The sequence below is a fragment of the Miscanthus floridulus genome, chromosome 18 (genome assembly GCF_019320115.1).
Source record: "Miscanthus floridulus cultivar M001 chromosome 18, ASM1932011v1, whole genome shotgun sequence".
Taxonomy (NCBI): Eukaryota; Viridiplantae; Streptophyta; class Magnoliopsida; order Poales; family Poaceae; genus Miscanthus; species Miscanthus floridulus.
This window is the reverse complement of record NC_089597.1, coordinates 50,085,720-50,112,263: the sequence shown is the minus strand read 5'-3', so window position 1 is coordinate 50,112,263 and position 26,544 is coordinate 50,085,720. Positions and strand designations below refer to the sequence as shown.

Below are 26,544 nucleotides of genomic sequence, written 5' to 3'. Positions count from 1 at the left end.
TCATACTATCACCGAACTGTAAGTATTCAATGCAGGTATATTTGCCGAGTACCTGGTATCCTATCAAAAACAATTTTGTGTTACAATTACAAATGAAAGTGGTAATATAGAAATAAATAATTGCATAGTGATAATTAGGTCCCCTCCATGACTTCGAATATCTAAAACATGAATTTTTATAGCTCATAGTTCAGGACTACATTGATCCATATGCTTCTTTCCAAGTATATTAGCCAATACTCAAAAACGTTCCGGTGAGGCTGTTGCAAAGGAGATAATGCATCAAAGGTGAACTTTCCTTGTGAGGTTCATGAAGAGCTTTAGTTTTGAGTTGAATTGCTCTCTTGCTCTGCCTGCATCTGCAGCAGTTTCTGCTGCTCCTCGTCGTTCTCTTCCTTCGGCTCAACCTTGGGTGCCTTCGGTTTTGTGGTGGATTGCTGGTAGAGCACACCACCTGACATGCATATCAAGAGCCCATTGGTACCCACAAAAGAGGCATGCTTGTCCCAGATAAGCAAATTAATCACAACAGTTAGGAGGTTGTTCACTATGCCAAGCACTGTGAACCCAGTAGCAGAGATAGCCCGTCTGCAGGAGAATCCGAAGGATGATATTGATAGTCCAAACAGGCATGAGAGGACAACAGGGAGGACCACATCAAATGAAAGCCAGTTTGACACTTTGGAGCTGTCAACCTTCATCTGATCAAATTCTCCCATTATAAGGAGCTCAAGGGGGAATAGCATCAAAGCCTCAAGGTTGTTGTATAGCACAAGGCCCCGTGTGTTCAGCCCAATGGTCATTACGACGTGCTTGATGTACACGAAATCAATGGACATGCTTGCTAGGTAGGCCACTGCCCAGGTGTAAGCAGTCACAGTGAATTGGTTGTCTGCGAAAACATAGATCACACTTCCAGCAAGTATTGTGGAAAGTGAAAGGCATGTCTTGAGTGATGGCCATGGCTGATGAAGATACTGTTGAAAAATAAGGCATTTTCATATTTATTTTAATCCATAAAAATAACGCAATAAAAAAGAAAGTGAAGTCATGAATAAAAAGACAGAAACAATTCATGACAAATGTTAACATGATGATAAGACAAATTATAGAGCCGAAACATATGTGAAACATTGTTTTACATAGCTGAAGCATCACAGATATGATCATAAATATAAAAGATGTGTTCTCAAATATCAAGATCACGATGATCACAAAAATAAAAGGAACCAGAAAACCAGTACTAGCATAATCATCCAAATCAACCAAACAAAACATGCTGAATATGAAAGCAGTATTGCCTAGGAACATCATGATATTGATAATGAAACTCAGAAGAGGGTGAAGGAGATTATACCCTGCGGCGGAGCCGCTCGCACCAGGAAAAGTCATGGTGGTGCTTTGCTGTTGTAGTCGTCCCGCTCGATGCAGTGCAGAAAAGGACGCCGTGAAGAGGCACCGCTACAGGTTCACCAGCGAGTAGTCGTGCCACCACCGACACTCCCCAAAAACGTAATCGCCCGTCTTCACCCGAGCAGGTGAAGCCCACGACGGAGACGCGTTCCGGAGGCCTACTCTTCCATCTCTGGTGCTCGCCGGAGGTGGAACGGGAAGAACTTGCGCTGCTGGAAAGTGGTGTATTTCGCCAAGAGAACTTAACCGAGAGGAGAGGATTCGTTTTATAGGCAGAGGCCAGAAGACGAAAAGTCGACGGCACCGAGGGGTCACACCTCCCTTCTGCGGTGGGAGAGACGGAGACGGAGAGCCAGAAGTCACGGGAGTTAACCTCCAATCAATTCGTCACAGGAAACGGAAACGGAGTTTCAAAAATAAAGGCCTCGCCCGCCCGTCCGCTCGCTCGCCGCCGCCCGCCTGCCTCGCCTCGCCTCGCCTCGCCACGCCACGCCACGCCCACGCGCACGGGCACAGGCTCGGGCCGGGCCGGGCGGCGGCGGCGGTGGCGCGCGCGCGCGCGTGTGGCATCCAGGTGATTCACTTTTACTTCTCAAATAGATCGATCAATGATCAAGTATTTAAGTAGAGTCGCCTCTCGATTAAATTCCCATATGGTATAAAACCATTAATGTACATGTACGGACCATAGAGTTTAATAGAGATATTAAATAAATGGGCCAAGCCCATAATATCTAACAATCCCCACCAAACTCTAGGGTACGCAGTTTGAAGTTCTCAGAACCACATTCCTTTTATATACCAGTGTTTCGATGGAGACTGTTAAGTTGAACATCCATCTAGAAAGCTAGCTACACTCATCCACAACTGAACAATGGACAGAACCTTGAATTGATAGTTTTGTGCGAGATGAGTTTCACATAGCCTCTTAACTGATACTAGGCTGCCAAGTGCCTTCCCTCTGTTTTGAAGCATATAAGTCACACTTCGAGGCCTTTTCATGAGCATCTAGAGATTACCCACATCTCATAGATTGTGACTAGCAATCGAGCTCATATAGGTGTGTTCCTTATAGGATGTTCTGTAGGACAACATCCCCGCTATACCAAGCCGCTCGGATCACATTAAGAACTTAATCATCCTGCCTAACAGTATTAGAGAGATGGTGCATCTCCAACGAACTGAGCTATAATCTAAGGGGTCTCTCCCTCAGTCAATCAACAGCTTGTTTCGCCATCCTAATTCACGGGATCTCCAATCACATAGGATAGGTTACCACTGTTGATGGCTCTATGTGGGTCTCAAACCCAGTTCCCTCGACGCACCTTCTATCACATTGCGTGACAGACCCTTAGTGAATTGATCTGTCAGATTATTTGATGTATGGACATAGTCCAATGCAATTACTCCGGAGTTTCTCAGTTTTCTGACAGTCTTCAAACGTCTCTTCACATGCTTTGTGGACTTCATGTTATCCTTAGAACTGTTTATCTTAGTGATCACAGTTTGATTATCACAGTTCATGGAAATTGCTGGGATTGGTTTCTCAACAATCGGCAAATCCATCAGGAGATCACGGAGCCACTCTGCTTCAGCACTAGCGGTATCCAATGCGGTCAATTCTGCTTCCATTGTAGACTTCGTTAAGATAGTCTTCTTGCAAGACTTCCAAGAAACAGCACCACCTCCAAGTAGAAACACGTATCCACTCGTGGCATACAGCTGATCCGCATCAGAAATCCAATTAGCATCACAATAACCTTCTAGTACCCTCGGATACCCGGAAAAGTGAATGCTGTAACTCATTGTCCCTTTCAAATAGCGTAGCACTCTCTCAAGAGCATTCCAGTGAGTATCTCCCGGATTTGACACAAACCGGCTCAGTTTGCTTACAGCGAACGAGATATCAGGCCTGGTTGCGCTAGCTAGGTACATAAGAGAACCAATTATCTGTGAATATCTCAATTGGTCTCTTGCAATTCTGTGATTCTTCCTCAAATGAATACTTGGATCGTACGGAGTAGGAGCAGGCGTACACTCACTGTACCCAAATCGGTTCAAGACCTTTTCCACATAGTGAGACTGCATAAGAGTTACCCCACCATTTCCTTCCTCCCTTGAAAGCTTAATGTTGAGAATAACATCAACCTCTCCCAAGTCTTTCATCTCAAAGTTACTCGACAAAAAATCTTTTACTTCTTTAATCACATTTAGATTGTTGCCAAATATTAATATATCATCCACATATAGGCATAGTATCACACCATCACCACCACCAAAATGATAATATACACATTTATCAGCTTCATTCACAACAAAGCCGGCTGATGTTAAAGTTTTATCAAACTTCTCATGCCACTGCTTGGGGGCTTGCTTTAGGCCGTACAGGGACTTCAATAACTTACAAACTTTACCCTCTTGACCATTTGCAATAAACCCATCAGGCTGATCCACGTAGATCTCTTCCTCAAGCTCTCCATTTAGGAAGGCTGTCTTAACATCCATCTGATGAATGAAAAGACCATGTGAGGCAGCCAGGGATAGCAACACACGAATGGTCGTCAATCGAGCAACAGGTGAGTAAGTATCAAAGTAATCTTCACCTTCCTTCTGTGTATAACCCTTAGCAACAAGCCTAGCTTTGTACTTCTCAATTGTACCATCAGGCCTCAGCTTCTTTTTAAACACCCATTTACAGCCCACAGGTTTGCAACCAAATAGACGGTCAACCACTTCCCACGTCCCATTGGACATAATGGAGTCCATCTCACTTTGCACTGCCTCCTTCCACATATCAGAATCAGGAGAAGAGTATGCCTCAGAAATGGTTGTGGGAGTGTCATCCACGAGATATATAATAAAGTCTTCTCCAAAGGATTTTGCAACTCTTTGCCTCTTACTCCTTCGAGTGACAGTATTATCATCCTCCTCAGGATTTTGCTCAAGCTCATGGGTGTTATCATCAGCGTGTATATTTGATTCATGAAGTTCAGGAATAGGATCATGACTAGACATGCTAGATGCACCTATTTTCATTGGAAATTCATTCTCAAAGAACGTGGCATCTCTAGACTCCATGACCGTTCCAACAGCCATATCAGGAGCACTAGAATTTATTATTAAAAAACGATAGCCCACACTATGAATGGCATAGCCTAAGAAAACACAATATACAGTTTTTGGTCCAAGCTTTCGCTTTTTGTTTATTGGCACGTTCACTTTGGCCAAACAACCCCAAACGCGAAGATAAGAAATATTTAATCTCTTTTTCTCCCAATCCTCAAATGGAGTGATTTCTTTGTTCTTTGTGGGCACTCTATTTAGGACATGATTCGCAGTTAAAATTGCCTCACCCCACCATTCCTTAGATAAACCAGCTGTCTCCAACATGGCATTCACCAAGTCAGTTAGAGTGCGGTTCTTTCTTTCAGCAATCCCATTGGATTGTGGTGAGTATGGAGGTGTCCTCTCATGAATTATACCATGCACCGCGCAAAACTCAGAAAATTCATTAGAGAAATATTCTCCCCCGCGATCGGACCGCAACCGTTTGATATGCTTTTCAAGTTGATTCTCAGCCTCAGCTTTAAAGGTTTTAAAATAATGTAATGCCTCATCTTTTGTTTTAATTAGGTACACATAGCAATATCGAGTGCAATCATCTATGAACGTTATGAAGTATCTCTTACCACCTTTTATCAAAATTCCGTTCATTTCACAAATATCGGAATGGATGAGTTCAAGTGGTGCTAACTCTCTCGCCACAGCTGCCTTGTGAGGCTTGCGAGGTTGTTTTGCCTCAACGCATGTATGACATTTGGAGCTTTTGGCAACGTCAAATTTAGGAATTAAATTCAAACCACCTAAGCGGGACATGCAACCAAGATTAACATGACATAATCGAGAATGCCAAACATTCATCTCAACATTAACGTTATTAACGACATTATTCACTGCAAGAGGTAAAGTATCAACCAAAGACAAGCAGAACAAGCCTCCGCTCTCATAGCCTTTTCCAACAAAGGTTCCATACTTTGACATAACACACTTATTCGACTCAAACACAAGTTTAAAACCGTCTCGACATAGCAGAGAGCCACTAATAAGATTTTTCCTTATTGAGGGGACATGATGCACGTTCTTGAGTTGCACGGTCTTCCCCGAAGTAAGCTTTAGATCCACCGTACCAACACCATGAACACCAGCACGCGTGCCATTCCCCATCAGCAAGGCTCCACTCCTCCTGACCTGGTAAAAAGAAAACAAGGACTTATCAGCACACACATGTATATTTGCACCTGTATCAACCCACCAATCAGGTGAGGAACAAACTGTAAATGCAGATAAATTACCATACCCAGAAGCGTCTGCATCAGTCTCAATGGTGTTGACTGTCTTCGCCTTTGGTGGGGGCTTCCACTTAGCCTCAGGACACTCTCTAGAAAAGTGCCCAGTGTTCCCACAAGTGAAGCAGTTCATCTTTGCCTTGTCTAATCCCATCTTCTTATTATTACCTTTCTTGAAGAAGGTAGTGGATTTCTGCTTAAGCTCCTGCTGGGGCTTCTTCTTTTTTGGCTTAGGACGAAACTTTTGCACCACATGTGCACTAGTAGTCGCCTCACCATTCCCGCCCTTGCTCTTTCCCTTAACATCCTTTGCTCTTGCCTTGTCCTCAACATCAAGAGTGCCAACAAGTTCAGCAATGCTAAACTGCTGCCTCTTGTGTTTCAAGGTAGTAGCAAAATCAGTCCAGGAAGGTGGCAGCTTAGCAATGATGCACCCTGTCACGAACCTGTCAGGGAGAGGACAGCCGTACAGCTCCAATTCCTTCACCAGTCCCTGTATCTCATGAGCCTGTTCGACTACAGGACGGTTATCAACCATCTTGTAGTCATGGAACTGCTCCATGATGTACAGCTCAGAACCGGCGTCGGAAAGACCGTATCGGGCCTCAAGGGCTTCCCACACAGCTCTGCCAGTCGGGAGTGGTATGTAGGCATCAACCAGAGAATCATTGATGATGCTCAACAGTGCAGCCTTGCACATGGTCTCAGCATGTCCCCAAGCCTGCTCATCCTCATCGGATCTCACAGTAGCAGGCTGCTCATTGAGCACATGACCACAGCGCATGGCCGACAACCACAGAAGGGCTTTCTCACGCCACCTCTTGTAGTGAGTGCCCTCAAACGACGTAGGCTTTAGCATGCCCGCAAAGCCAACAGATGAAAATGGCCTGAAATTACGTTTTTGGAATGTTGAAAAATAAGGCATTTTCATATTTATTTTAATCCATAAAAATAACACAATAAAAAAGAAAGTGAAGTCATGAATAAAAAGACAGAAACAATTCATGACAAATGTTAACATGATGATAAGACAAATTATAGAGCCGAAACATATGTGAAACATTGTTTTACATAGCTGAAGCATCACAGATATGATCATAAATATAAAAGATGTGTTCTCAAATATCAAGATCACGATGATCACAAAAATAAAAGGAACCAGAAAACCAGTACTAGCATAATCATCCAAATCAACCAAACAGAACATGCTGAATATGAAAGCAGTATTGCCTAGGAACATCATGATATTGATAATGAAACTCAGAAGAGGGTGAAGGAGATTATACCCTGCGGCGGAGCCGCTCGCACCAGGAAAAGCCATGGTGGTGCTTTGCTGTTGTAGTCGTCCCGCTCGATGCAGTGCAGAAAAGGACGCCGTGAAGAGGCACCGCTACAGGTTCACCAGCGAGTAGTCGTGCCACCACCGACACTCCCCAAAAACGTAGGAGGCCTACTCTTCCATCTCTAGTGCTCGCCGGAGGTGGAACGGGAAGAACTTGCGCTGCTGGAAAGTGGTGTATTTCGCCAAGAGAACTTAACCGAGAGGAGAGGATTCGTTTTATAGGCAGAGGCCAGAAGACGAAAAGTCGACGGCACCGAGGGGTCACACCTCCCTTCTGCGGTGGGAGAGACGGAGACGGAGAGCCAGAAGTCACGGGAGTTAACCTCCAATCAATTCGTCACAGGAAACGGAAACGGAGTTTCAAAAATAAAGGCCTCGCCCGTCCGCTCGCCGCCACGCCACGCCCACGGGCTCGGGCCGGGCCGGGCGGCGGCGGCGCGCGCGCGCGCGTGTGGCATCCAGGTGATTCACTTTTACTTCTTAAATAGATCGATCAATGATCAAGTATTTAAGTAGAGTCGCCTCTCGATTAAATTCCCATATGGTATAAAACCATTAATGTACATGTACGGACCATAGAGTTTAATAGAGATATTAAATAAATGGGCCAAGCCCATAATATCTAACAGATACAATGTCTCTCCGATCGCGACAAATATAGGCACAGCAGAACGGAACACAATGAAAGTATCCACATTGGCATGAAGCAGGAGTTCACTATTTGTGAAGACGGAGATATAGAACATCACCGCAGCAGGTAAGAACTTCCACATTGTCCTCAAATTAAGGCCGTCGTGCTCAATGAGCTTGAGCTGTCCACATAGGAGAACTCCAGCAAGGCCTTGTTTAGATTGAGAAAAATTTCAACCCGATGAATAGTAGCACTTTCGTCTTATTTGGTAAATATTGTCCAATCGTGGACCAACTAAGTTCAAAAGATTCATCTCGTGATTTCCAACTAAACTGTGCAATTAGTTTTTTTTTTTACCTACATTTAATGCTCCATGCAAGTGGCTAAAAATTGATGTGATGGAGAGAGAGTGAAAAAACTTGGAATTTTGGGGTAATCTAAACAAGGCCCAACACTAGTGAAGTACTGCAGAGCTGTCAGGGCTCCAGGATATGGAAATTTCATGACTGCCCATTTGTTGATGATGGAGAGCAGCGACGCTGATAAACAATACCCAGCAGCCACACCATAGACTGAGGCTTGCTGCAGAAGAGTGTTCAATGTGTTACTCCAGGCTCCAGTTCTCTGGGTAGTACCTGAACCCTCAGGTGAAGTATCTTTTTTTGAGGGGTCTGAGAGAATAGACATCTGCAACATGCAAACTACAGTTACTAAAGCTTCAAAAAGATTCACGAGTAGCTACTATAGAAAATGGAACAAACTATGGCACACAAGCATGTTGAAGGAAAAACACACACACTAAAATCAATGCGGCTAATAGTCAAGCTTTTAAGGATAGGTTTCCATGTACTAGAATGTAAAGAAAGTATGTGATCATCCTAGAGAAATTCGATGAAGGGCAAAAGCATAAGAGGGTACAAATCTGTTTCTACAGTTCACTGTATCATCAGTTCGTATCATAATACCATATTATATGATACAATAAAATGAATTATTGACCATTACAAATACAGATCCCAGTTCATAATTTGAGCAAGTGCAGTGTGTTGTCGTGTAAATATTTTCTATCCTTCTTAATGCAGTGATGAGCAGTTCTCCTGTGCATTCAAGAAAAAAAAATCCCAGTCATGTAGTTATGAGACACTGAATTCTTCAACTGCATTTGGTTTAAAATGCTAGACGACAGACATTGTTCATCACATTGCTTCATATGTAGGAGTTTTAACTCCTATAACAAGGCTGCAACCATGGTAAAGGGAACTGGCGGGTCAACAGCATTTGAAAGCAACAAATACACATGAGGAAAGTAATGTGCATGCCATATTGCTAGTGAACTCTCTCACATATTCTATTCCATTACAATATGTAACTGTACCATAGCATAGAGCAATCAAATTAGTACTAGGGGGAGGGGGTCAGAAATTGATGTCCTCTAAATAGGATTGCCACCTTTCACCCATGAAATTTCAATTGTTTGCCAACCCATATTACCAACCTTATAATTCATATAATGCCAAGGGTAACACATATTTTGACATCTGATGATACCAACTGGACCTTAAAACCTCTATGTAATTCTGACAAGATTACTAATGTAGTAATGGACTATCCAGAAGAATGCCTAAAAACTATGCACAATACAAAATATACAGAACCTTGGCATTTTGTAACTCACCAAATTTGGCCCAACCCCCAGATCAACATCGTCCAATCAAATTTCACATAGTAACAATTGAGATCATCAGCACTCCTCACAAATATATTCATGCCTGCCAGAATTAGTTGTACTAATTAATTTGTGCTATAAAGAGTTCATCACCATCACATATTAAAAATCAAAGCATATTTTCATGCATTCCTAGTTAGGATTGGTATGAACTTCTAAGGATGCACTTCCAACACATATATGCCAAATAAGAAATCAATTCTAAGTCATGATTAAGAAGCTTATAGCTGTAGCCTGTAAGTGCTCAGCAACACAATAAGGATAGAGAGCGATTACTAGTATCCAGTGTTAGATAATCTACTGTTTCCTTGTGTGAACACACAGTAAAGGAAGGCGGCACCGAAAAGGCCCCCTGCTGTGGTACTGTAGCCGCTGCAGAGGCAGGCGCCGAACGGCTCACCTGCCGCTCTGTAGCCACATGCAGGGACAGGCACAGAAGTCAGTCCTGCTGTGTTATCTAGTTACTGTTGTGGCATGTGCGCAATATTAGGACTAGACGGATAGAGTTGTATAAATAGACTGCCACGACAACTCAGTAAAGAGAGTTCAGATTTGTCATCCCCTATACAGGGCTCAAGCCAACGCTGGTGCATGTACTGTGTGTGTATGCTCTGTTCTCCCTCTTCTTCTACCTCGAGCCATAGTGTGTGTGTGGTCGGACAGCCTCGGTCGTGCTCGGCCGTGGTCGGCAAGACTGGTGAGTGGTCGACTCACCTGAGCCGGTGATCCTGTGGGCTAACAAGTGGTATCGGAACCGTACGAACACCGTTGCCGGACTAACCGCTGGCAATGACGAACGGTTCGGAGATGGGCGACAATAGTGACACTATTGTGGCTACCCAGCCATGACCGGAGGTCGTTGTTCGCATGGTGCGGGAGGTCAGCGGCACCAGTTGGCCGACGCTGACTCGCGCCAACTATGGAGAGTGGTCGGTGACCATGAAGGTCAAGCTCAGAGCCCGACGGCTCTGGAATGTTGTTGACAAGGGGACCGACAATGAGGAAGATGACATGTCAGCGTTGGAGGCTATCCTCGCTGCTGTACCGGGGGAGTATAGAGAGCCGTTGGGGGCGAAGAGCTCTGCTAAGGAGGCGTGTGAGGCTATTGCGGCGATGCGCGTCGGTTCCGACTGTGCAAAGAAGGCGACGGCCCAGCTTCTGAAGTAGGAGTACGTCAACCTCAAGTTCAAGGATGGTGAAACGGTGGAGGACTTCTCCCTCCGCCTATAGACGCTCATCAGCAAACTGAAGAGCCATGGCGTCACGATCGACGAAGAGGAGGCGGTCACCAAGTACCTCCACTCCATGCTGGCAAAGTACATCCAAATCGCTCTCTCTATAGAGATGATGCTAGACTTGTCCACCCTCACCATTGAGGATATGACAGGCCATCTACGGGCGGTGGACGAGCGCTTGGAGCAGGCGACAGCAACGAAGGACAATGGCAAACTGCTGCTGACGGAAGAGGAGTGGGCTGCTCGGAGGAACTCTGGGAAGGCAGCCTCCTCCAGCCGTGGTGGCGATGGCAAGCACCACGGCAAGGCTTCTTCGAAGAAGAAGAAGTAGGTCGACCCCAACGCCTACCAGCGCTGTGGGAAGATGGGCCATTGGGCACGAGAGTGCCCAAATTGTAAGCAGGAGAAGAAGGTTGAGGCTCATCTGGCGCAAGCTGATGATGATGATGAGGCCACTATCCTGATGGTGATGTTTTGTGCACTGCACGACATTGAGTCCGAGGAGAAGGAAGAGGCGACGATGGTGGAAGGACCTGGAAAGGCCCTGAAGGCTGTCAACCTCGACGAACCACGCACCCAAGTCCTCCTTGGACGTGTGGGCACCGACCAAGAGCAACGGTGGTATCTGGACTCTAGTGCTAGCAACCACATGACGGGCTCCAAGGCATTCTTCTCCGAGCTCGACGACGATATTACCGATACGGTGAAGTTTGGTGACGACTCAAGGGTGACTATCCAAGGGCGCGGCACCATCATCTTCAGATGCCAGAACGGGGAGCACCCTGCGCTAACGGATGTATATTACATCCCGCAGCTACGTTCAAGCATCATCAGCATTGGTCAGCTGGATGAGCGTGGTAGCGAGGTACTGATCAAGGATAGAGTCCTTAGGATTAGGGACCGGGAGCAGCAACTTCTTGCCAAGGTGAAGAGGTCTTTGAACCGGTTGTACCTGCTCGACTTGAAGGTAGAGCAGCCAGTGTGCCTGGCGGCAAGGCACACCAAGGAACCGTGGATGTGGCATGCCCGGTTCGAACATCTCAGCTTCGACGCACTTGGTCGGCTGGAGAAGATGGTCCGAGGGCTACCCCACATCAAGCACAGAGGCACGCTGTGTGACAACTGCCTGGCTGGGAAGCAGAGGAGGCTACCATTCCCAAAGACAGCCAAGTATCACGCGAAGGACGCCCTCGAGCTCATCCACGATGACCTCTGTAGGCCGATCACGCCAGCTACAAACAGTGGTCAGCAGTACTTCCTCTTGCTCGTGGATGATTACAGTCGCTACATGTGGCTACAACTCCTGACGAGCAAGGATGAAGAGGCGGCGGTGATCAAGAAGTTCAAGATACGCACGGTGGGCGAGAGCGGCAAGAAGCTTCATGTGCTGAGGACTGAACGCGGCGGCGAATTCACTTCGGTGGAGTTTGCTGCGTACTGCACGGATCATGGTGTGATGCGACACCACACCGCGCCGTACTCGCCATAACAGAATGGCGTGGTGGAGAGGCGGAACAAGACGGTGGTCGGCATGGCTCGATCCATGATGAAGGCCAAAGGCATGCCGGTAAGGTTCTAGGGTGAGGCGGTGACCACGGTAGTGTTCATCCTCAACCGTGCTCCAACCAAGGCCTTGACGTGCAAGACGCCGTTCGAAGCTTGGTATGGGTGCAAGCCGAGCGTGTCATTCCTCCGGACATTCGGCTGCATCGGCCACGTCAGGAAGACAAAGCCAAACCTCACCAAGCTGGAGGACAGGAGCACGCCGATGGTGTTCCTAGGCTACGTAGAGGGTACCAAGGTGTACCGGCTCTACGACCCACGCGGAGACAAGGTGCTTGTCTCGCACGACGTCGTGTTCGACGAGAAGGCGGCTTGGGACTGGACCAATCCGAGCATGGGGGAAGCTAGCAGCTTCACCAACACCTTTGTCATCGAGCACCTGGTCATCCATGGTGGTGGAGACGCTGGGGAAGAGGTGCCGAGCACTCTAGAAGGGGTGCCGAGCACTTCAGCGGTAGAGCCGAGCACTCTTGGGGCAATGCCAAGCACTTCAAGAGGAATGCCGAGCACTCCTAGAGGGATGCCGAGCACGCCAGGAGTGGCGCCGGGAGGTTCTACAGTGGTGGCGACCACTCCAGGACGGGTGCCGAGCACTCCCGTGCAGAGCCATGAGATCTTGCAGTGGTACCGACCACTCCAAGACTGAGGCTAAGCACTCCTACAGTGGTGCCGAGCACTACAGGAGTAGTAACGAGTTATCTAGAAGTAGTGCCAAGCACCGCAACCAGGGTGCCGAGCACTCAAGGTGCTGTGCCGAGCACTCCGGTGGAACAGGGAACTCCATCAACACTGATTGAGTTCGCCTCACCTCCAAGTGACATCACTAAGTTTGTGGATGCCTTCCACAAAGGTGAGGAGGTGCGTTCCACAGGCTGGACGACATCATCGGTGGCATAGGACCCTCAGCACTGGCTGGTCGGCTGCTCAATGATCAAGAGTTGCTACTCGTCAGCGTAGAGGAACCACCCATGTTCATGCTGGCCAAGCGCGACGGAAACTGGTGACGGGTGATGCTGGAGGAGATGAAGGCAATCAAGGAAAACGAGACATGATAGCTCGTCGATCCACCTCCAGGATGCCGTCCGATCAGCCTGAACTGGGTGTACAAGGTTAAGTGGGACGAGCTCGGCGCCATTATAAAGCACAAGGCGCGCCTCGTCGCCCGAGGCTTTGTTCAGCACGAGGGCATCGACTTCGAGGAAGTCTTTGCACCAGTAGCGCACATGGAGTCGGTCTATTTGCTACTAGCCTTGGCAGCAACAAAGGACTAGCGCGTCCATCACTTGGACGTTAAATCGGTCTTCCTCAACGGCGAGCTGGCGGAGACAGTCTTCGTCAGGCAACCTCCAGGTTTCGCCGTCAAGGGAGAGGAGCATAGGGTGCTCCGATTGTGCAAGTCGCTCTACGGGCTACGGTCAGCCCCACGAGCATGGAACGCCACGCTAGGCGAGCTTGGGTTTCAGCGGTGCGCAACCGAGCACGCACTCTACACACGGTGACAGGGAAGGAGGAGCTCATCATCGACGTGTATGTGGATGACTTGATCGTCATCGACGCGCGCACGGAGGACATCAACAGCTTCAAGCACGAGATGGCGACTCGTTTTTGAATGAGCAATCTCGGCGCACTCTCCTACTACCTCGGCATCGAGGTGAGACAGGGGAAGGAGGAACTCACGCTCGGTTAGAGCACGTATGCCTCCAAGCTGTTGGAGCGGAGCGGCATGGCTGAGTGCAAGCCATGCATGACTCTGATGGAGGAGCGACTGAAGCTGACGAAGGCTAGCACCGCGGCGAAAGTGGATGCAACACTCTACCGGAGCATCGTCGACGGTCTGCGCTATCTAGTCCACACGAGGTCGGACATTGCGTTCGCCGTGGGCTATGTCAGTCGCTTCATGGAGGATCCCAGAGAGGATCACTAGGCTGCGGTGAAGCAGCTACTACGCTACGTCAAGGGACGGTGGATCAAGGGATCATCTTTCCCAAGACCAGCGGGAGTAGGCTGTAGCTCACTGTGTTCAGCGATGTAGACATGGCGGGGGATATTGACGGACGACGGAGCACCTCTGGCGTGCTCGTCTTCCTCGGGTCGGCCCCAATTTCATGGCTGTCGCTAAAACAGAAGGTGGTGACGCTATCTACATGCGAGGCAGAGTACGTAGCGGCGGCCACAGTGGCGTGTCAAGTTGTGTGGCTGCGCCGGCTACTGGGCGAGCTGACCGGCGTGGAAGCTCACCCACCAGCACTTATGGTGGACAACCAGCCCGCCATCGCCCTCGCGAAGAATCCGATTCTGCGCGACCGGAGCAAACACATCGACGTAAAGTTTCACTTCCTTAGGGACTGTGTCGATGGAGGGAAGATCGTCATCGAGTTCGTCGAAACTGGTCGGCAACTCGCGGACGTCCCCACCAAGTTGCTCAGACGTCTTCGACTCACGGAGCTGAAGGAGATGATCGGTATGGAGGAAATATATGGGATAGCAGTAGGATTAGGGGAAGAATTATTAGATAATCTACTGCTTTCTTGTGTGAACACATAGCAAGGGAAGGCGGCGCCAAAAAAGCCCCCTGCTATGGTATTGTAGCCGCTGCAGAGGCAGGCGCCGAACGGCTCACCTACCGCTCTATAGCCACATACAGGGACAAGCGTAGAAGTCAGTCCTACTGTGTTATCTAGTTACTGTTGTAGCATGTGCGATGTCCTAGGACTAAATGGATAGAGTTGTATAAATAGACTGCCATGGCAACTCAGTAAAAAGAGTTCAGATTTGCTATCTCATATACAGGGCTCCGGCCAACGCTAGTGCCTATACTGTGTGTAGGCTCTGTTCTCCCTCTTCTTCTACCTCGAGCTATAATGTGTGTGGTTGGACAGCCTCGATCGTGCTTGGCCATGGTCGATAAGACTGATGAGTGATCGATTTATCTGAGCCGGTGATCCTGTGGGCTAAATCCAGTAAATATATAGCAGAGACAGTTTCTGACCGCCGCAAAACCAATGCAAAACAGCATCACAGACTTGTCTGAAGAAATGATGCGACAGGCTACAGTACGATTACCACTGTAGTAGGTAGTGCTCCAAATCCAGGACCGATTCAACTGTCAGAAGAACATACTGCTACCATTGAAGTCCCACGCACAAACAAACCAAACCAAACACCCAATAAACAGCTTGTCACTCGCACAAATACAGAGGGAAGTGATGAAGACACGCCTCTGATGGACCATGTTCAACTAGTCTTAGTGGCCTGTTGCAAGTAATACATTTAGAAGGTTACAGAGATGACAAACCCAACTACAATGATCTCTAGTTTCACTAGATTAACTACACAGAGTAATGAGATGTCTTTGGCTAATTCAGCAATTGTCCTTGTTGAAGTCATCAGTTGAGATCTCGTTCATTGGTGATAGGAGGAGGAAGCCAGCCACAATCTTCCTGTAGTCGACAATCTGGGCCTGAAAAAAAAAGGCCAAAACTAAAATGATGCCAAATGTGAATGAGTGAAATGAAAAAGGGAAATGGACATTGGAAAACACGAACCGAATCAAATTTGATGTCCATCTTCATCCCATCCCAGAACTCCATATAGAGCATAACATAAAGACCACAGTCATACCTTGAAAGGAACCACAAAAGAAATAAATTATAATGAGGTAAAAAAAACAATGGGGTCAATGATTTAGGAAAAAAATAGATTCACACATTGCCAAAGAGGCGTGCATCGAATATGTACAGTGTCTTTTGCTGCGGGTAGTCCGTAGGGTAGATCCACGCAAACTTTGATACATCACGTTTGAGAACACCACTTGCAAGAGCAGCAATTGCAAAGTTTTCAACCTGGAAATGAAACAAATGGTTCATATTTCAGTTCATTATTAGTGCTTCAACTTGGTGTAAATGATGCCAAGAATGAAACGTGTAAGGAGCACACTAATTACCAAGTTTTTGGCACACTGGAAACAAGGAATGTCCCTCGAAGCATTGATGGAATTGAAGAAAACTATTTTGTGAAGGAACATATTAATGCATACAAGCACCCAGTGGTCATCGTGAACAATAGGAAAGAACAACTACATGCAAAAGAAACATATCAATAATGTGGACTAAACAGAGTAGTATCCAATATGAGTTGATAATAAAACAATGAAACAAGACATGGAACTAACTTGAAACATATAATCATGGGCATTTGAAACATATCAGAAAGCAAACTGCAACATAAATGACAAAACCAGGGACTATACCAAGTGCATCTCTCACAATGTCCATCTTTTGTCAAGCCTCATCAATCCTGATATGAAACTTTCTTGTTCGAAACGATTTGGATCTATGATTAGCTTGTCCTGGGGAAAAAGAGTGATGTTTTACAAACCATGGCTAGAAAAACAACAAATGTTGTACAATGGAAGTTACACAAATGCTAGAAATTGATGTTTTAAGCTTACTGTGAACACGACATTGAATGCAAATTTCTTGACAATGTCGTTGTCAAGTTCCCAAGCAGCTTGACAGTTATGATTAAATTGGTAGGTCCACATTGTCATGACTGTGTTAGCAATGTGTCCCCTTGGCTATTGTCATGACTGTGTTAGCAATGTGTCCCCTTGGCTTGAGGGATTCGTAGAAGTCCTCATAGGTTACATGGAATCCAGCAATTCGAATAAAAGGTGGCCTAAACAACAATTTGAGAACTTAATAGTTTATATTCTAATAAAGAATGAAACATATAAAGTAATCTAAAACAACATATTGGCAGGGCTTGTGAAACGTGGTAAGCAAAACGTTTCTGAAATGCATAAATTGGAGAATAATAGTGAAACATTGGAAAAGAACTAACTGAACATAATATCAATAAGTCTGAAACATGCAATTTAAGAAGATGTTGTCATAAAAGAATCATTTGGAAAGGAGTAGTGTAGAGTAGATTTAAATAACACTAACTGAGTATGACTCATTTGATACAACATTATGATGACAGCTTGGCTCGATGATCAAGCTCCTAAGTACCTAGCCCCCAACTTATTCCGCCTGCTCTCAAGGACAAACCGAACGGTGCAACAAGAGCTCCGAAACAACAATTGGATGCATAAACTTGGAAGGAAAATCACCTCGCCCATCCACATAGAGGAGTTTGTGTCCCTCTGGATACGCATACAGGATGTGCACCTGCAACCGGGCGTCCAGGACACCATCACCTGGCGTTGGACCAACGATGGGAATTACTCCACCCGATCGGCCTACAGAATACAATTCAGAGGTTCGCTCCTCCACTTTGGTACGGACTTGATTTGGAAAGCGCATGTGGAGAACAGATGCAAGATCTTCGCATGGATCTTAGTACAAGACAAAATTCTAACGGCACAAAACCTACAAAAGAGAGGGTGGCCTCACCAACAACAGTGCGTGATGTGCAATGGACCTTTAGAGACAAGCCTCCACCTATGCCTTAGTTGCCCTTTTGCAAAGGCGGTTTGGAATCAAATCCTCACGTGGCAAAACTTCACTCAAATCCAACAACAGCAAAATGCAAACCCCACCCATATCAAGTCATGGTGGGAAGACGCGGCGGCAAAAACGCCAAGAGCTGAGCGTCGGAGGCTTAACGGAGTAGTTATCTACACCTTTTGGAATATATGGAAAGAGAGAAACAGGAGAATTTTCGACAATAGGAGTGAAACGGTGCCGCAGGTAGCCGCAAGGATAAAGGAAGGCATTGAGCAAAGGAAGAGAGCATTCGATTACATTTAGCTCGCATGCTTAAGGGGGGGGGGGGGGGGGGACTTTAACCTAGTTGCCTTTGCTTGTACATAAACTTTCTTATCCCATCTTAATTGAAAGGCAGAGCTCCTGCCAGTACGTTCATGAATTCTGCAACAAGAATATATGACAGAGGAAACATATGAAAACTGGCATTGCAACATAACAAGAACAATTATACTACAAATATAGAAATAGACAAGTGAACTTTGCATGAAAGTGGAGAACTCACAGTTCACATCGAACCCGTGTTGATGGCCTTTGAATCAGCATTTTCTTAGCTACATATGTTTCGTAAGCCAATCTTGCATCTTCTTCTAGCTTTATCCTTTTGGGCTTCTTGCCAGGGTTGAGTTCAAGTGCAGCCCTCTTCATCCTATTCTTCTTTTCAAATGCACTCGAGTTCATTTTGTTGCCACCAACATCCATCTTGGTGGCAGCACCTACCAAAAAAAATTAGAAAAGAAAGAGAAACAAAAGTGAACATGTGTATAAGAACATAATGACAGAAATAGAATAGCAATAAGCAAATTTGAATAAGGAAGAATAGTAGCACCAGGAATTGGTGCCATAGTAGTGGGCTGACTCGTTCGCATTTCCTTACCTGTTTTGGTTCCCACCATGTCATCACCATACATGAAATTGAAATATGCATCTCAATCTTTAAATAGATTGAAAGATGGAATATCGCTGCAAAAGGTTGGAGACTCACTATTTCTGCGAGACGAAGGGCTGGGATGTGCATTAGAGGACTCCAAACGTGCTCCTGCTTTGACAGTATCAATGACCATAGAAGAAATCTTTTCGTGATGTCTATATCAGCAACATCTCTTCCAGTCTGAGCCAAACTGTTCTCACCCTGACCCGCAGTCCCATCAGAAACCTTAGAAGGGGGCACACCACCACTTGTAGAGGCCTTGGAGGTTGCATTGCAAGTGTTGCATGAGCCCTGATGGGTTAGGTTGATCATCTTAGCTGCAGCCAAACGATTCTTGTATATGCCCTTGCATTTGACCTTGAAATCTGCGGCCATAGCCTCGGTGAGCTCATCAATGTCACGCTCGATTAGACAAGCTGCAGCCAAACGATTCTTGTATATGCCCTTGCATTTGACCTTGAAATCTGCGGCCATAGCCTCGGTAAGCTCGTCAATGTCACGCTCGATTAGAGAATTCGTCTCTCTGATAATGGGCTGGTATTGAGGAGGCACCTGTTTGGATAGGAAAAAAGGAAGGTGAAAAAAGGGTACAGCAGCACTAAAAATAGTTATGAAACATGGATGGGAATGTAGCGCAACATGGAAAGGTATCTATTGCAACAAACAGATGAGCTTGCTGCAGCGGTATTGTACCAGTCTGAAAATGCCCTTCTGTGCACTTTGACTGCTGGAACCCGATGGGTGCAGCCAATCATTCAGGGATGTTGTGGAGCTATGAACATGCACTTCATCAGCCATAGGATGCTCGGTTGTACTTGGAGGAGTTGAATACGGTGTAACAGCCCGAAACTGACATTTGAAATAGAGAGAGTTAGAGTTATTAAATGCAATGCATTTATGAATGACCAAAAAGACAAGAACAAAGAAGAAATGTACAAACCGGCAGCCACCCGTATGAACGCAACCGCAGCCTGTGCATGTCCACTCTCATCACAAAGTCAAAGTCCTCTTTGGAGACATTGCAAATGCGAGGTAGATCATCACAAATTTGATGCGTACCACAATCTTTTGGGATATCAAGGTGATCAATGTACGCAATCTGCACACAACCAAATCACAAGGTATAAATTAAAAAATTACAATGATTTTAAGACAGTACAGTACATGGATCATAAGCACCGTAAAGAAGGAAAGTCCACATACCGTGAAAAAATTGCAAGACAACCTCTGTCGGGGACCAAGACTAGGGTACCCGAATAAGAGGAGTTGATACCCATCAACACTAATTCATCAGAGCGATCAAGAACGCGACTACATTTCCCAGTAGGCCCCGCCTCGTCCAAACCACCAAGGCCGTAGGATCCGTTTCGTCCGATCGTCCGACCCTCGAGGGTTGGGAACGCCTCAGGCTGACTCCCGAGGGCTGGCTCCGCCTCGCCCGACGTCTGAGAGCTGGCTCCGCCTCGCCCGACTCCCGAGAGTTGGCTCCGCCTCGCCCGACGTCTGAGGGCCGTCTCCACCCCGTTCGACGTCTGAGGGCTGGCTTCGCCTCGCCCGACCCCCAAGGGTTGGCTCCGCCTCGCACGACGTTAGAGGATTGTCTCCACCTCGTCCGACATCTGAGGACTGGCTCCGCCTCGCCCGATCCCCGAGGGTTTGCTCTGTCTCGCCCGACGTCTAAGGGCTGGCCCCGCCTCGCCCGACCCCGAGGGTTGGCTCCGCCTCGCCCGACGTCTAAGAGCTAGCTCCGCTTCGCCCAACCCCGAGGGTTGGCTTTGCCTCGCCCGACCCCTGAGGGTTGGCTCCACCTCGCCCGACGTCTGAGAGCTGGCTCCGCTTCGCCCGACCCCCGAGGGTTGGCTCCGTCTCGCCCGACGTCTGAGAGCTGGCTCCGCCTCGCTTGACCCCCGAGGGTTGGCTCCGCCTCGCCCGACGCCTGAGGACTAGCTCCGCCTCGCCCGACCCCCGAGGGTTGGCTCCACCTCACCCGACGTCTATGCACGCGACTCCTTCCTAACTACACACATAGATAAGGCAGGGCACTCAAGTCAACCACAATACCAAGGACCATACCCTGCACGCCTGCAGAAAAGTACCATCAGGATATGACAAGAAGGGCGCTTTGAGACCTTCCAGGCATGTCAGAGCCCAAACAGTGTTGTAGGCGCCGACATTTGTCTTACAGTATTGTGGGCACTGCCATTTGCCCTCGGGCGCGGATACTGATGGAAGCTCACGACAACCACTACGGTCCAAGAAGAAATTCATATCACCTACAGTAACGGACGTGCGGTCACTACGCTGTCTGTTCCCCGTAGGGCCACGGATCAGCACCCTGGTCCGTCGCGCCGCCCGCCGAGATGGGATGGGACATGACAACTTGCTGGCATCATCAGCGGACAGACGCCTAGCGCGGCCCTATCAGGATCAGCGGACATGCACCCAGCGGGGAGCTATCCCTGGCACCGTCTACCATGTCGGCGGGGCTCGCACAGAGGAAAAGGAAGACCCGGCATCTTTTAAGGACCTCCTTGGCCTCTGGTTTTTCTTCTTTCTCTCATCTGTAATCCCTGCTCCCCCTTAGCCTATAAAAGGGAAGGCAGGGCACCCCACTAAAGGGATCGATTCAAGACATCACGTGTCACATCACACATAGCTGAGCAGCAACCAAGCTCTCAGCATCCATTCGACCTTTCCATTAGAGACTTGGGACCTGTCCCTCTCTCGCCCGTTTGTAACCCCTACTACGAACTTTTTAGTGCTAATAACACGAGCAGCAACCACGAACTGGACGTAGGTTCATTCTGTCCGAATCAGTATAAACCTAGTGTCTTTTTAGCACACCATTCGGGTCAGACGCGTAATAAAACAAATTTACTCGTTGGTGTTTACTCGAAACACCGACAGTTGGCGCGCCAAGTAGGTGAACTTTGCACGTTCCGACATTAACATGAGACCACGGATGGCTAGCCACGGTATCAGTTGGGTCCTGGGGGCACATGTGTGCTTCGGGGACCTGAACTTTATCATCACGGTGGGAGGAGGGTTGGCATTGGCTCATGCCGCCATCCAACCTCTCCCCTCCATCGGCCTCGACTACGGGAGGCTTGAGCACTAGCTCGGCGTCTCCCTAGGACCCAGCCATCTAGGGAGGACCCACGTTGCCTCACCTGCTCTTACGCCAATGACATGGTGCGGCTTGCCGGAGGGGAACCCCTCTCTCCAGAACACCTCATACGGAGCACCCCGACAGTGCTTTCGTTCGGTCTCCGCGACGCCGCGGGGACCGTTAGCCACCTTGTGGCACAACGCATGATTCCACCTCCCACGAATGTCGAATTCATGGGGGTGATTGAACACGTCATGAAATCTTTCCATGGCCTCCTCACAGAGGAGCCAGAGTCGCCCTCTGGCTCTGACTCCAGCAGGGGAAGCCATCACCCCTCTTGTGAATGCTTCATGATGGGTACCCCCGAGGGACACGTCGAAAGCATCCACGAGGAGGAGGCCACCTCGGCGAACAACCTTGATGACAAGGCCGAGGGGGAGACAGCGGCCCACCCCGCATGCAGGTGGAGCAGCTAAAAGCCCAACACCAAGAGATCGAGGAAGCGCGGCTCCAGCTCGAGCAGGAATGCACGGAGCTCGATCGGGAAATCGAGCGTCATGGAGACGGTGGGCGCACATGCGCTATGGCCCATGACGTGAATTGAAGGATCATCACCGACGATGAAGCCCTCCCTCATTTTGTCCGGGTGAGCCAGAACATTGCTACCACGGTGGCCTTGCTCCATGGCCTTCTAGAGGCCACGACGTCCGAGGATCATCAGGCCCATCGTGACATTCACACGCTGCTCAAGCGTGCCGTGGCACAGCAGGCCGAGAGCTCGTTGTCTCAATGACAGCCAGCACATGCTCTCAGAGCATCCTAATAGGGGCGCATCGGTCCACTAGGCGCCACAAAGCAGTGGGCAGCGTGCCGTGGTCCCGGTGCATCAGCGTCTCGGCCGCAACCGTGACGCATGTAACACCCTCAACGCTCGTAGGCATACCCACGATGATCCGAGAGAGGGGGCTAGCCATGGCTATCACCCTCGCCATGGTAGACGATACGATAGCAGCGAGGACCAAAGCCTGAGCCCTAGCCTACCGGGGCCTTAGGCATTCGATCGACACATCCTCAACGCTGCCTTCCCGCCAAGGTACCGACCACCAACCAAAATCCCGAAGTACTCTGGGGAAACAAACCCTAGACTATGGCTCGAGGATTATCGGCTTGCCTACCAAGTAGGCGGTGCGGATAATGATGATTTTATTATCCGTAACCTTCCATTGTTCTTGGTCGATTTAGCACGGACATGGTTGGAACACCTGCTGTCCAACAGAATCCAAGGTTGGGCGGACCTAAAGGAGATGATACGATATGAGGTCCTGATCTTCACGACGTAGGATCAATCACCAGATAACTAGCTGAAGAATAGTCGGATAACTTGCTGCAGGCAGCGATAACTAGTGCAACCTAGCAAATAAAACTCGAAGCCAACCACCATCTTTAACCGGCAACCTAAATCGAGGATTCGCCCAACCACACTCTCAAAGAACCAACCAACACAACCTACAATCAATCAAGGCAAACCTTGAAGGGAGTAGGAGCACCAATTGGGAGCGGATGAAGCCGCCATTTCTGTAAATCCCGCGAAGGAAATCACAAGAGCAAAGGGGTAGATATCACTCTCAATATTTGTTAGCACACAGCTGAACAAAGGGGGTTCTGTATTTCGATTATCAAAAATCTTCTTTTGCTTAGGAGTACATGGATATTTATACTAGGAACAGCCCTCCTAGATAGGTATAAACACGAAAAGAAAACGAAAGGGTAGGCTATATGAACAGACTTCCACGAAATGGGTTTCTGAGCAGTTTCTGCGTGGCTGTTGGTCTTCTACGCAGTCTTCAATGTTTTGGTAATAACTCCATCTTGGAAAATCCAAAAGATGTGTGGTTGGTTGCGTTGGAAAGCTAACTTGATAAGGTTTCACACCATGTATAGCATGCACCTCCAAACTTTGTAGAATGGTACAGTTTAATATGAGAAGTTGTACCAATATCATGTCCTGAGAAGACTGTTAACCCTCTGAGCAGTCTGCACTAAAGCTGGTCGGATCTGCACTAAAACTGGTCGGCTCTGGTCGGCCTTGAAGCATTAGAAACTAGACTTCACAAGATTTCCAAAAATTCCTCATGGACCTCCATAGCCTTCGGGAATAAAAAGTTATGATATTTTCTTCTTGACAGTACTGTCAGTTTCAAGCGGTCTGACTAGTATACACTAAGCTGGTTGGATTTCATTAGTTACTGCTCCAAACTGCTCGGCATTAGCATCATTGGAAAGTAGACTCAATAAGCTTTCCAAAATGTGCTCATTCACCTTTATAGCTTCTAGAAATCAAAAGTTATGAATATTTCTTTCCGACTGTTCTGCAGGACTGGTCTGGTTCGAGTGTGGTTCTTCTCTGTGGTCATCACCTTGTGTGTTCTTGCCATACTCTTTAGTGAACCTCTTGTTGTAGTTTCTTTGCTCGACTACATGTAATTGGTCCCTTAAAGACGTGATATGGTGTAGCTATAGGTGGTGTTCGGGTTGGACTTGGTGCAACTTGAATTGGTGATGGCGTGGTCATATCATCCTCCTCCCCTTGAAAAGGAGTCGTCCTCGACTCTAATCCGTCTAAGGCCAATAACTGTGCTAGGCCAACAGGGCTAAATGCTTTGTCTCTGTTACTATCTACTTCTTCCATCACAGGAAGGTGTTTCAATCTATAATCATATAAACCAAGTAGTAGTCTTCTAGGTGGAAACCAAAAGGATTTAGAATCAAGTTTAGCTTTCACCTTGAATGGATGCTTAGGATTAAGAATGAATGTTGATGTCCTTGGCATGGTCATATCATCCTCCCTCACTTCAAGAAAAACCATCCTCGGCTTTTGTTCTCCTGAAAACAACCGAAAGAAAATAGAGAGTGGATCCAAATGCTAATTGCTATGATCACTTATTGAAGATTGTTCATTGCCTTCTTCACAATTCATATGCACATTATTTCTTTTCTGGTGAGAGAAATAGTTTCTCAAATTTTGTGAACCTGAAATTAGCTTTGAAAATGGTAGCACAAAAATTTCTTCCAAACCACTTATTTTATTCATGTTATCATGTTTCATCATAGGGAGCTCAATCATATCAAATGATGGGAGTGAAACATTCATAGCATTATAAAGATTCATATGGCACAATGTATTCAAATGTTTAGAGATGTACCTTTCAAACTCCATGGTTCCAGATGTAGATGGAAAAACTTTGGGTGAATGAATAAAACATGTTTGCACAAGATTTCTTTCTTTGGATGAAAAATATGAACAATGGAATAACATTGGTAATTCTAAACAATAAGCATTAAACAATCTATTCATCTCAATTTTAGAAAAATAGGGTTCGCAAGATGTATGACTCATTCTATTCAACTTCAATTCAGCAAACTTGTCGCATGTTATGCAAAGGGCACAAACATTAAATTGATTTACAGCATGATGTCCAATGATGTTAAACGTGAACCTATAGCCATATGCACTATTGAAGGATTTCATAAATGATAGGTTAAGAACATTTTCAAGCAATTTATCAATCTCAACAAATTCATCAAGCATGACATAGCACACACATTCAGTAGGGGATGTTCTTGTGAAAAATTCAGCATGAGTAAGCAATTTCACATGGTTCACATTATTGGCATGTAAAGTATTACTTATATCAGTCAAAGCATAGCAATGATCTTTCATGATTGAGCAATGGTTATCAACTTGTAAATTTTCAGCACTTGTATTAATATATGAATCTATCAAATCAACACAGAGAGTTTGTGTATGCTCAATTCCACTTGAAACAAATAGATCATCACAATTTCTCACCAATTTATTCTGTAAATTCAGATTTAAATTATTTTCATTACCTTTTAGGTTTGATGATGGTGCATGAATGGTGGATTGTATCTCTGAGTTTTTACCTCCATCATTAGAAACTAGACTTCACAAGCTTTCCAAAAAGTCCTCATGGACCTCCATAGCCTTCGGGAATAAAAAGTTATGATATTTTCTTCTTGACAGTACTGTCAGTTTTGAACGGTCTGACCAGTATGCACTAAGCTGGTCGGATTTCATTAGTTACTACACGGAACTGCTCGGCATTAGCATCATTGGAAAGTAGACTCAATAAGCTTTCCAAAATGTGCTCATTCACCTTTATAGCTTCTAGAAATCAAAAGTTATGAATATTTCTTTCCGACTGTTCTGCAGGACTGGTCTGGTTCGAGTGTGGTTCTTCTCTGTGGTCATCACCTTGTGTGTTCTTGCCATAAGTGAACCTCTTGTTGTAGTTTCTTTGCTCGACTACGTGTAATTGGTCCTTTAAAGATGTGATATGGTGTAGCTGTAGGTGGTGTTTGGGTTGGACTTGGTGCAACTTGAATTGGTGATGGCGTGGTCATATCAGGAGACCTTCATGGGAAACTTCTAGAGCACATACAAGCGCCCTGAGAATCCATGGGACCTCAAGAACTACCGACAGAAGGCCAAAGAAACCCTATGTGGGTACATCCGACACTTCTCCCGGTAGTGCAACGAGCTACCTAACATCATCGACGCCGACTTTATAGGGGCTTTCCTATCCGGGACCACTTGCGAGTCTTTGGTTCACAAGCTAGGACGCAAGGGTCTACGAACCACCAAGGAACTCCTTGACATCGCCACTAGCCACGCCTCAGGCAAAGAAGCGGTCAGAGCAATCTTCAATCGCCTCAATGGCAAGGCAAGGTGGGACAA

The 26,544-nt window shown here is 46.9% G+C and overlaps 1 protein-coding gene across 1 annotated transcript; it reads right to left on the bottom strand.

Annotated features, from left to right (window-relative positions):
- Nucleotides 1-320: 320 nt before the first annotated feature.
- On the bottom strand, nt 321-13,868 carry LOC136522874 (GDP-mannose transporter GONST3-like). The gene is made up of 5 exons (XM_066516669.1): nt 13,845-13,868; nt 8,188-8,419; nt 7,735-7,942; nt 7,214; nt 321-977 (listed from the first exon to the last, which is right to left on the bottom strand). The coding sequence occupies exons 2-5, from the start codon at nt 8,417-8,419 to the stop codon at nt 321-323; spliced, it is 1,098 nt and encodes a 365-aa protein (XP_066372766.1). The 5' UTR covers nt 13,845-13,868.
- Nucleotides 13,869-26,544: the final 12,676 nt, after the last annotated feature.

Bases quoted from the DNA above. Each gene is read 5' to 3' on its own strand.
- LOC136522874 (XM_066516669.1), bottom strand. From the start codon at position 8,419: ATGTCTATTCTCTCAGACCCCTCAAAAAAAGATACTTCACCTGAGGGT. The intron at 7,943-8,187 runs GTGTTGGGCCTT...AATCTAAACAAG, and splicing joins AGCTCTGCAGTACTTCACTA to GCCTTGCTGGAGTTCTCCTA.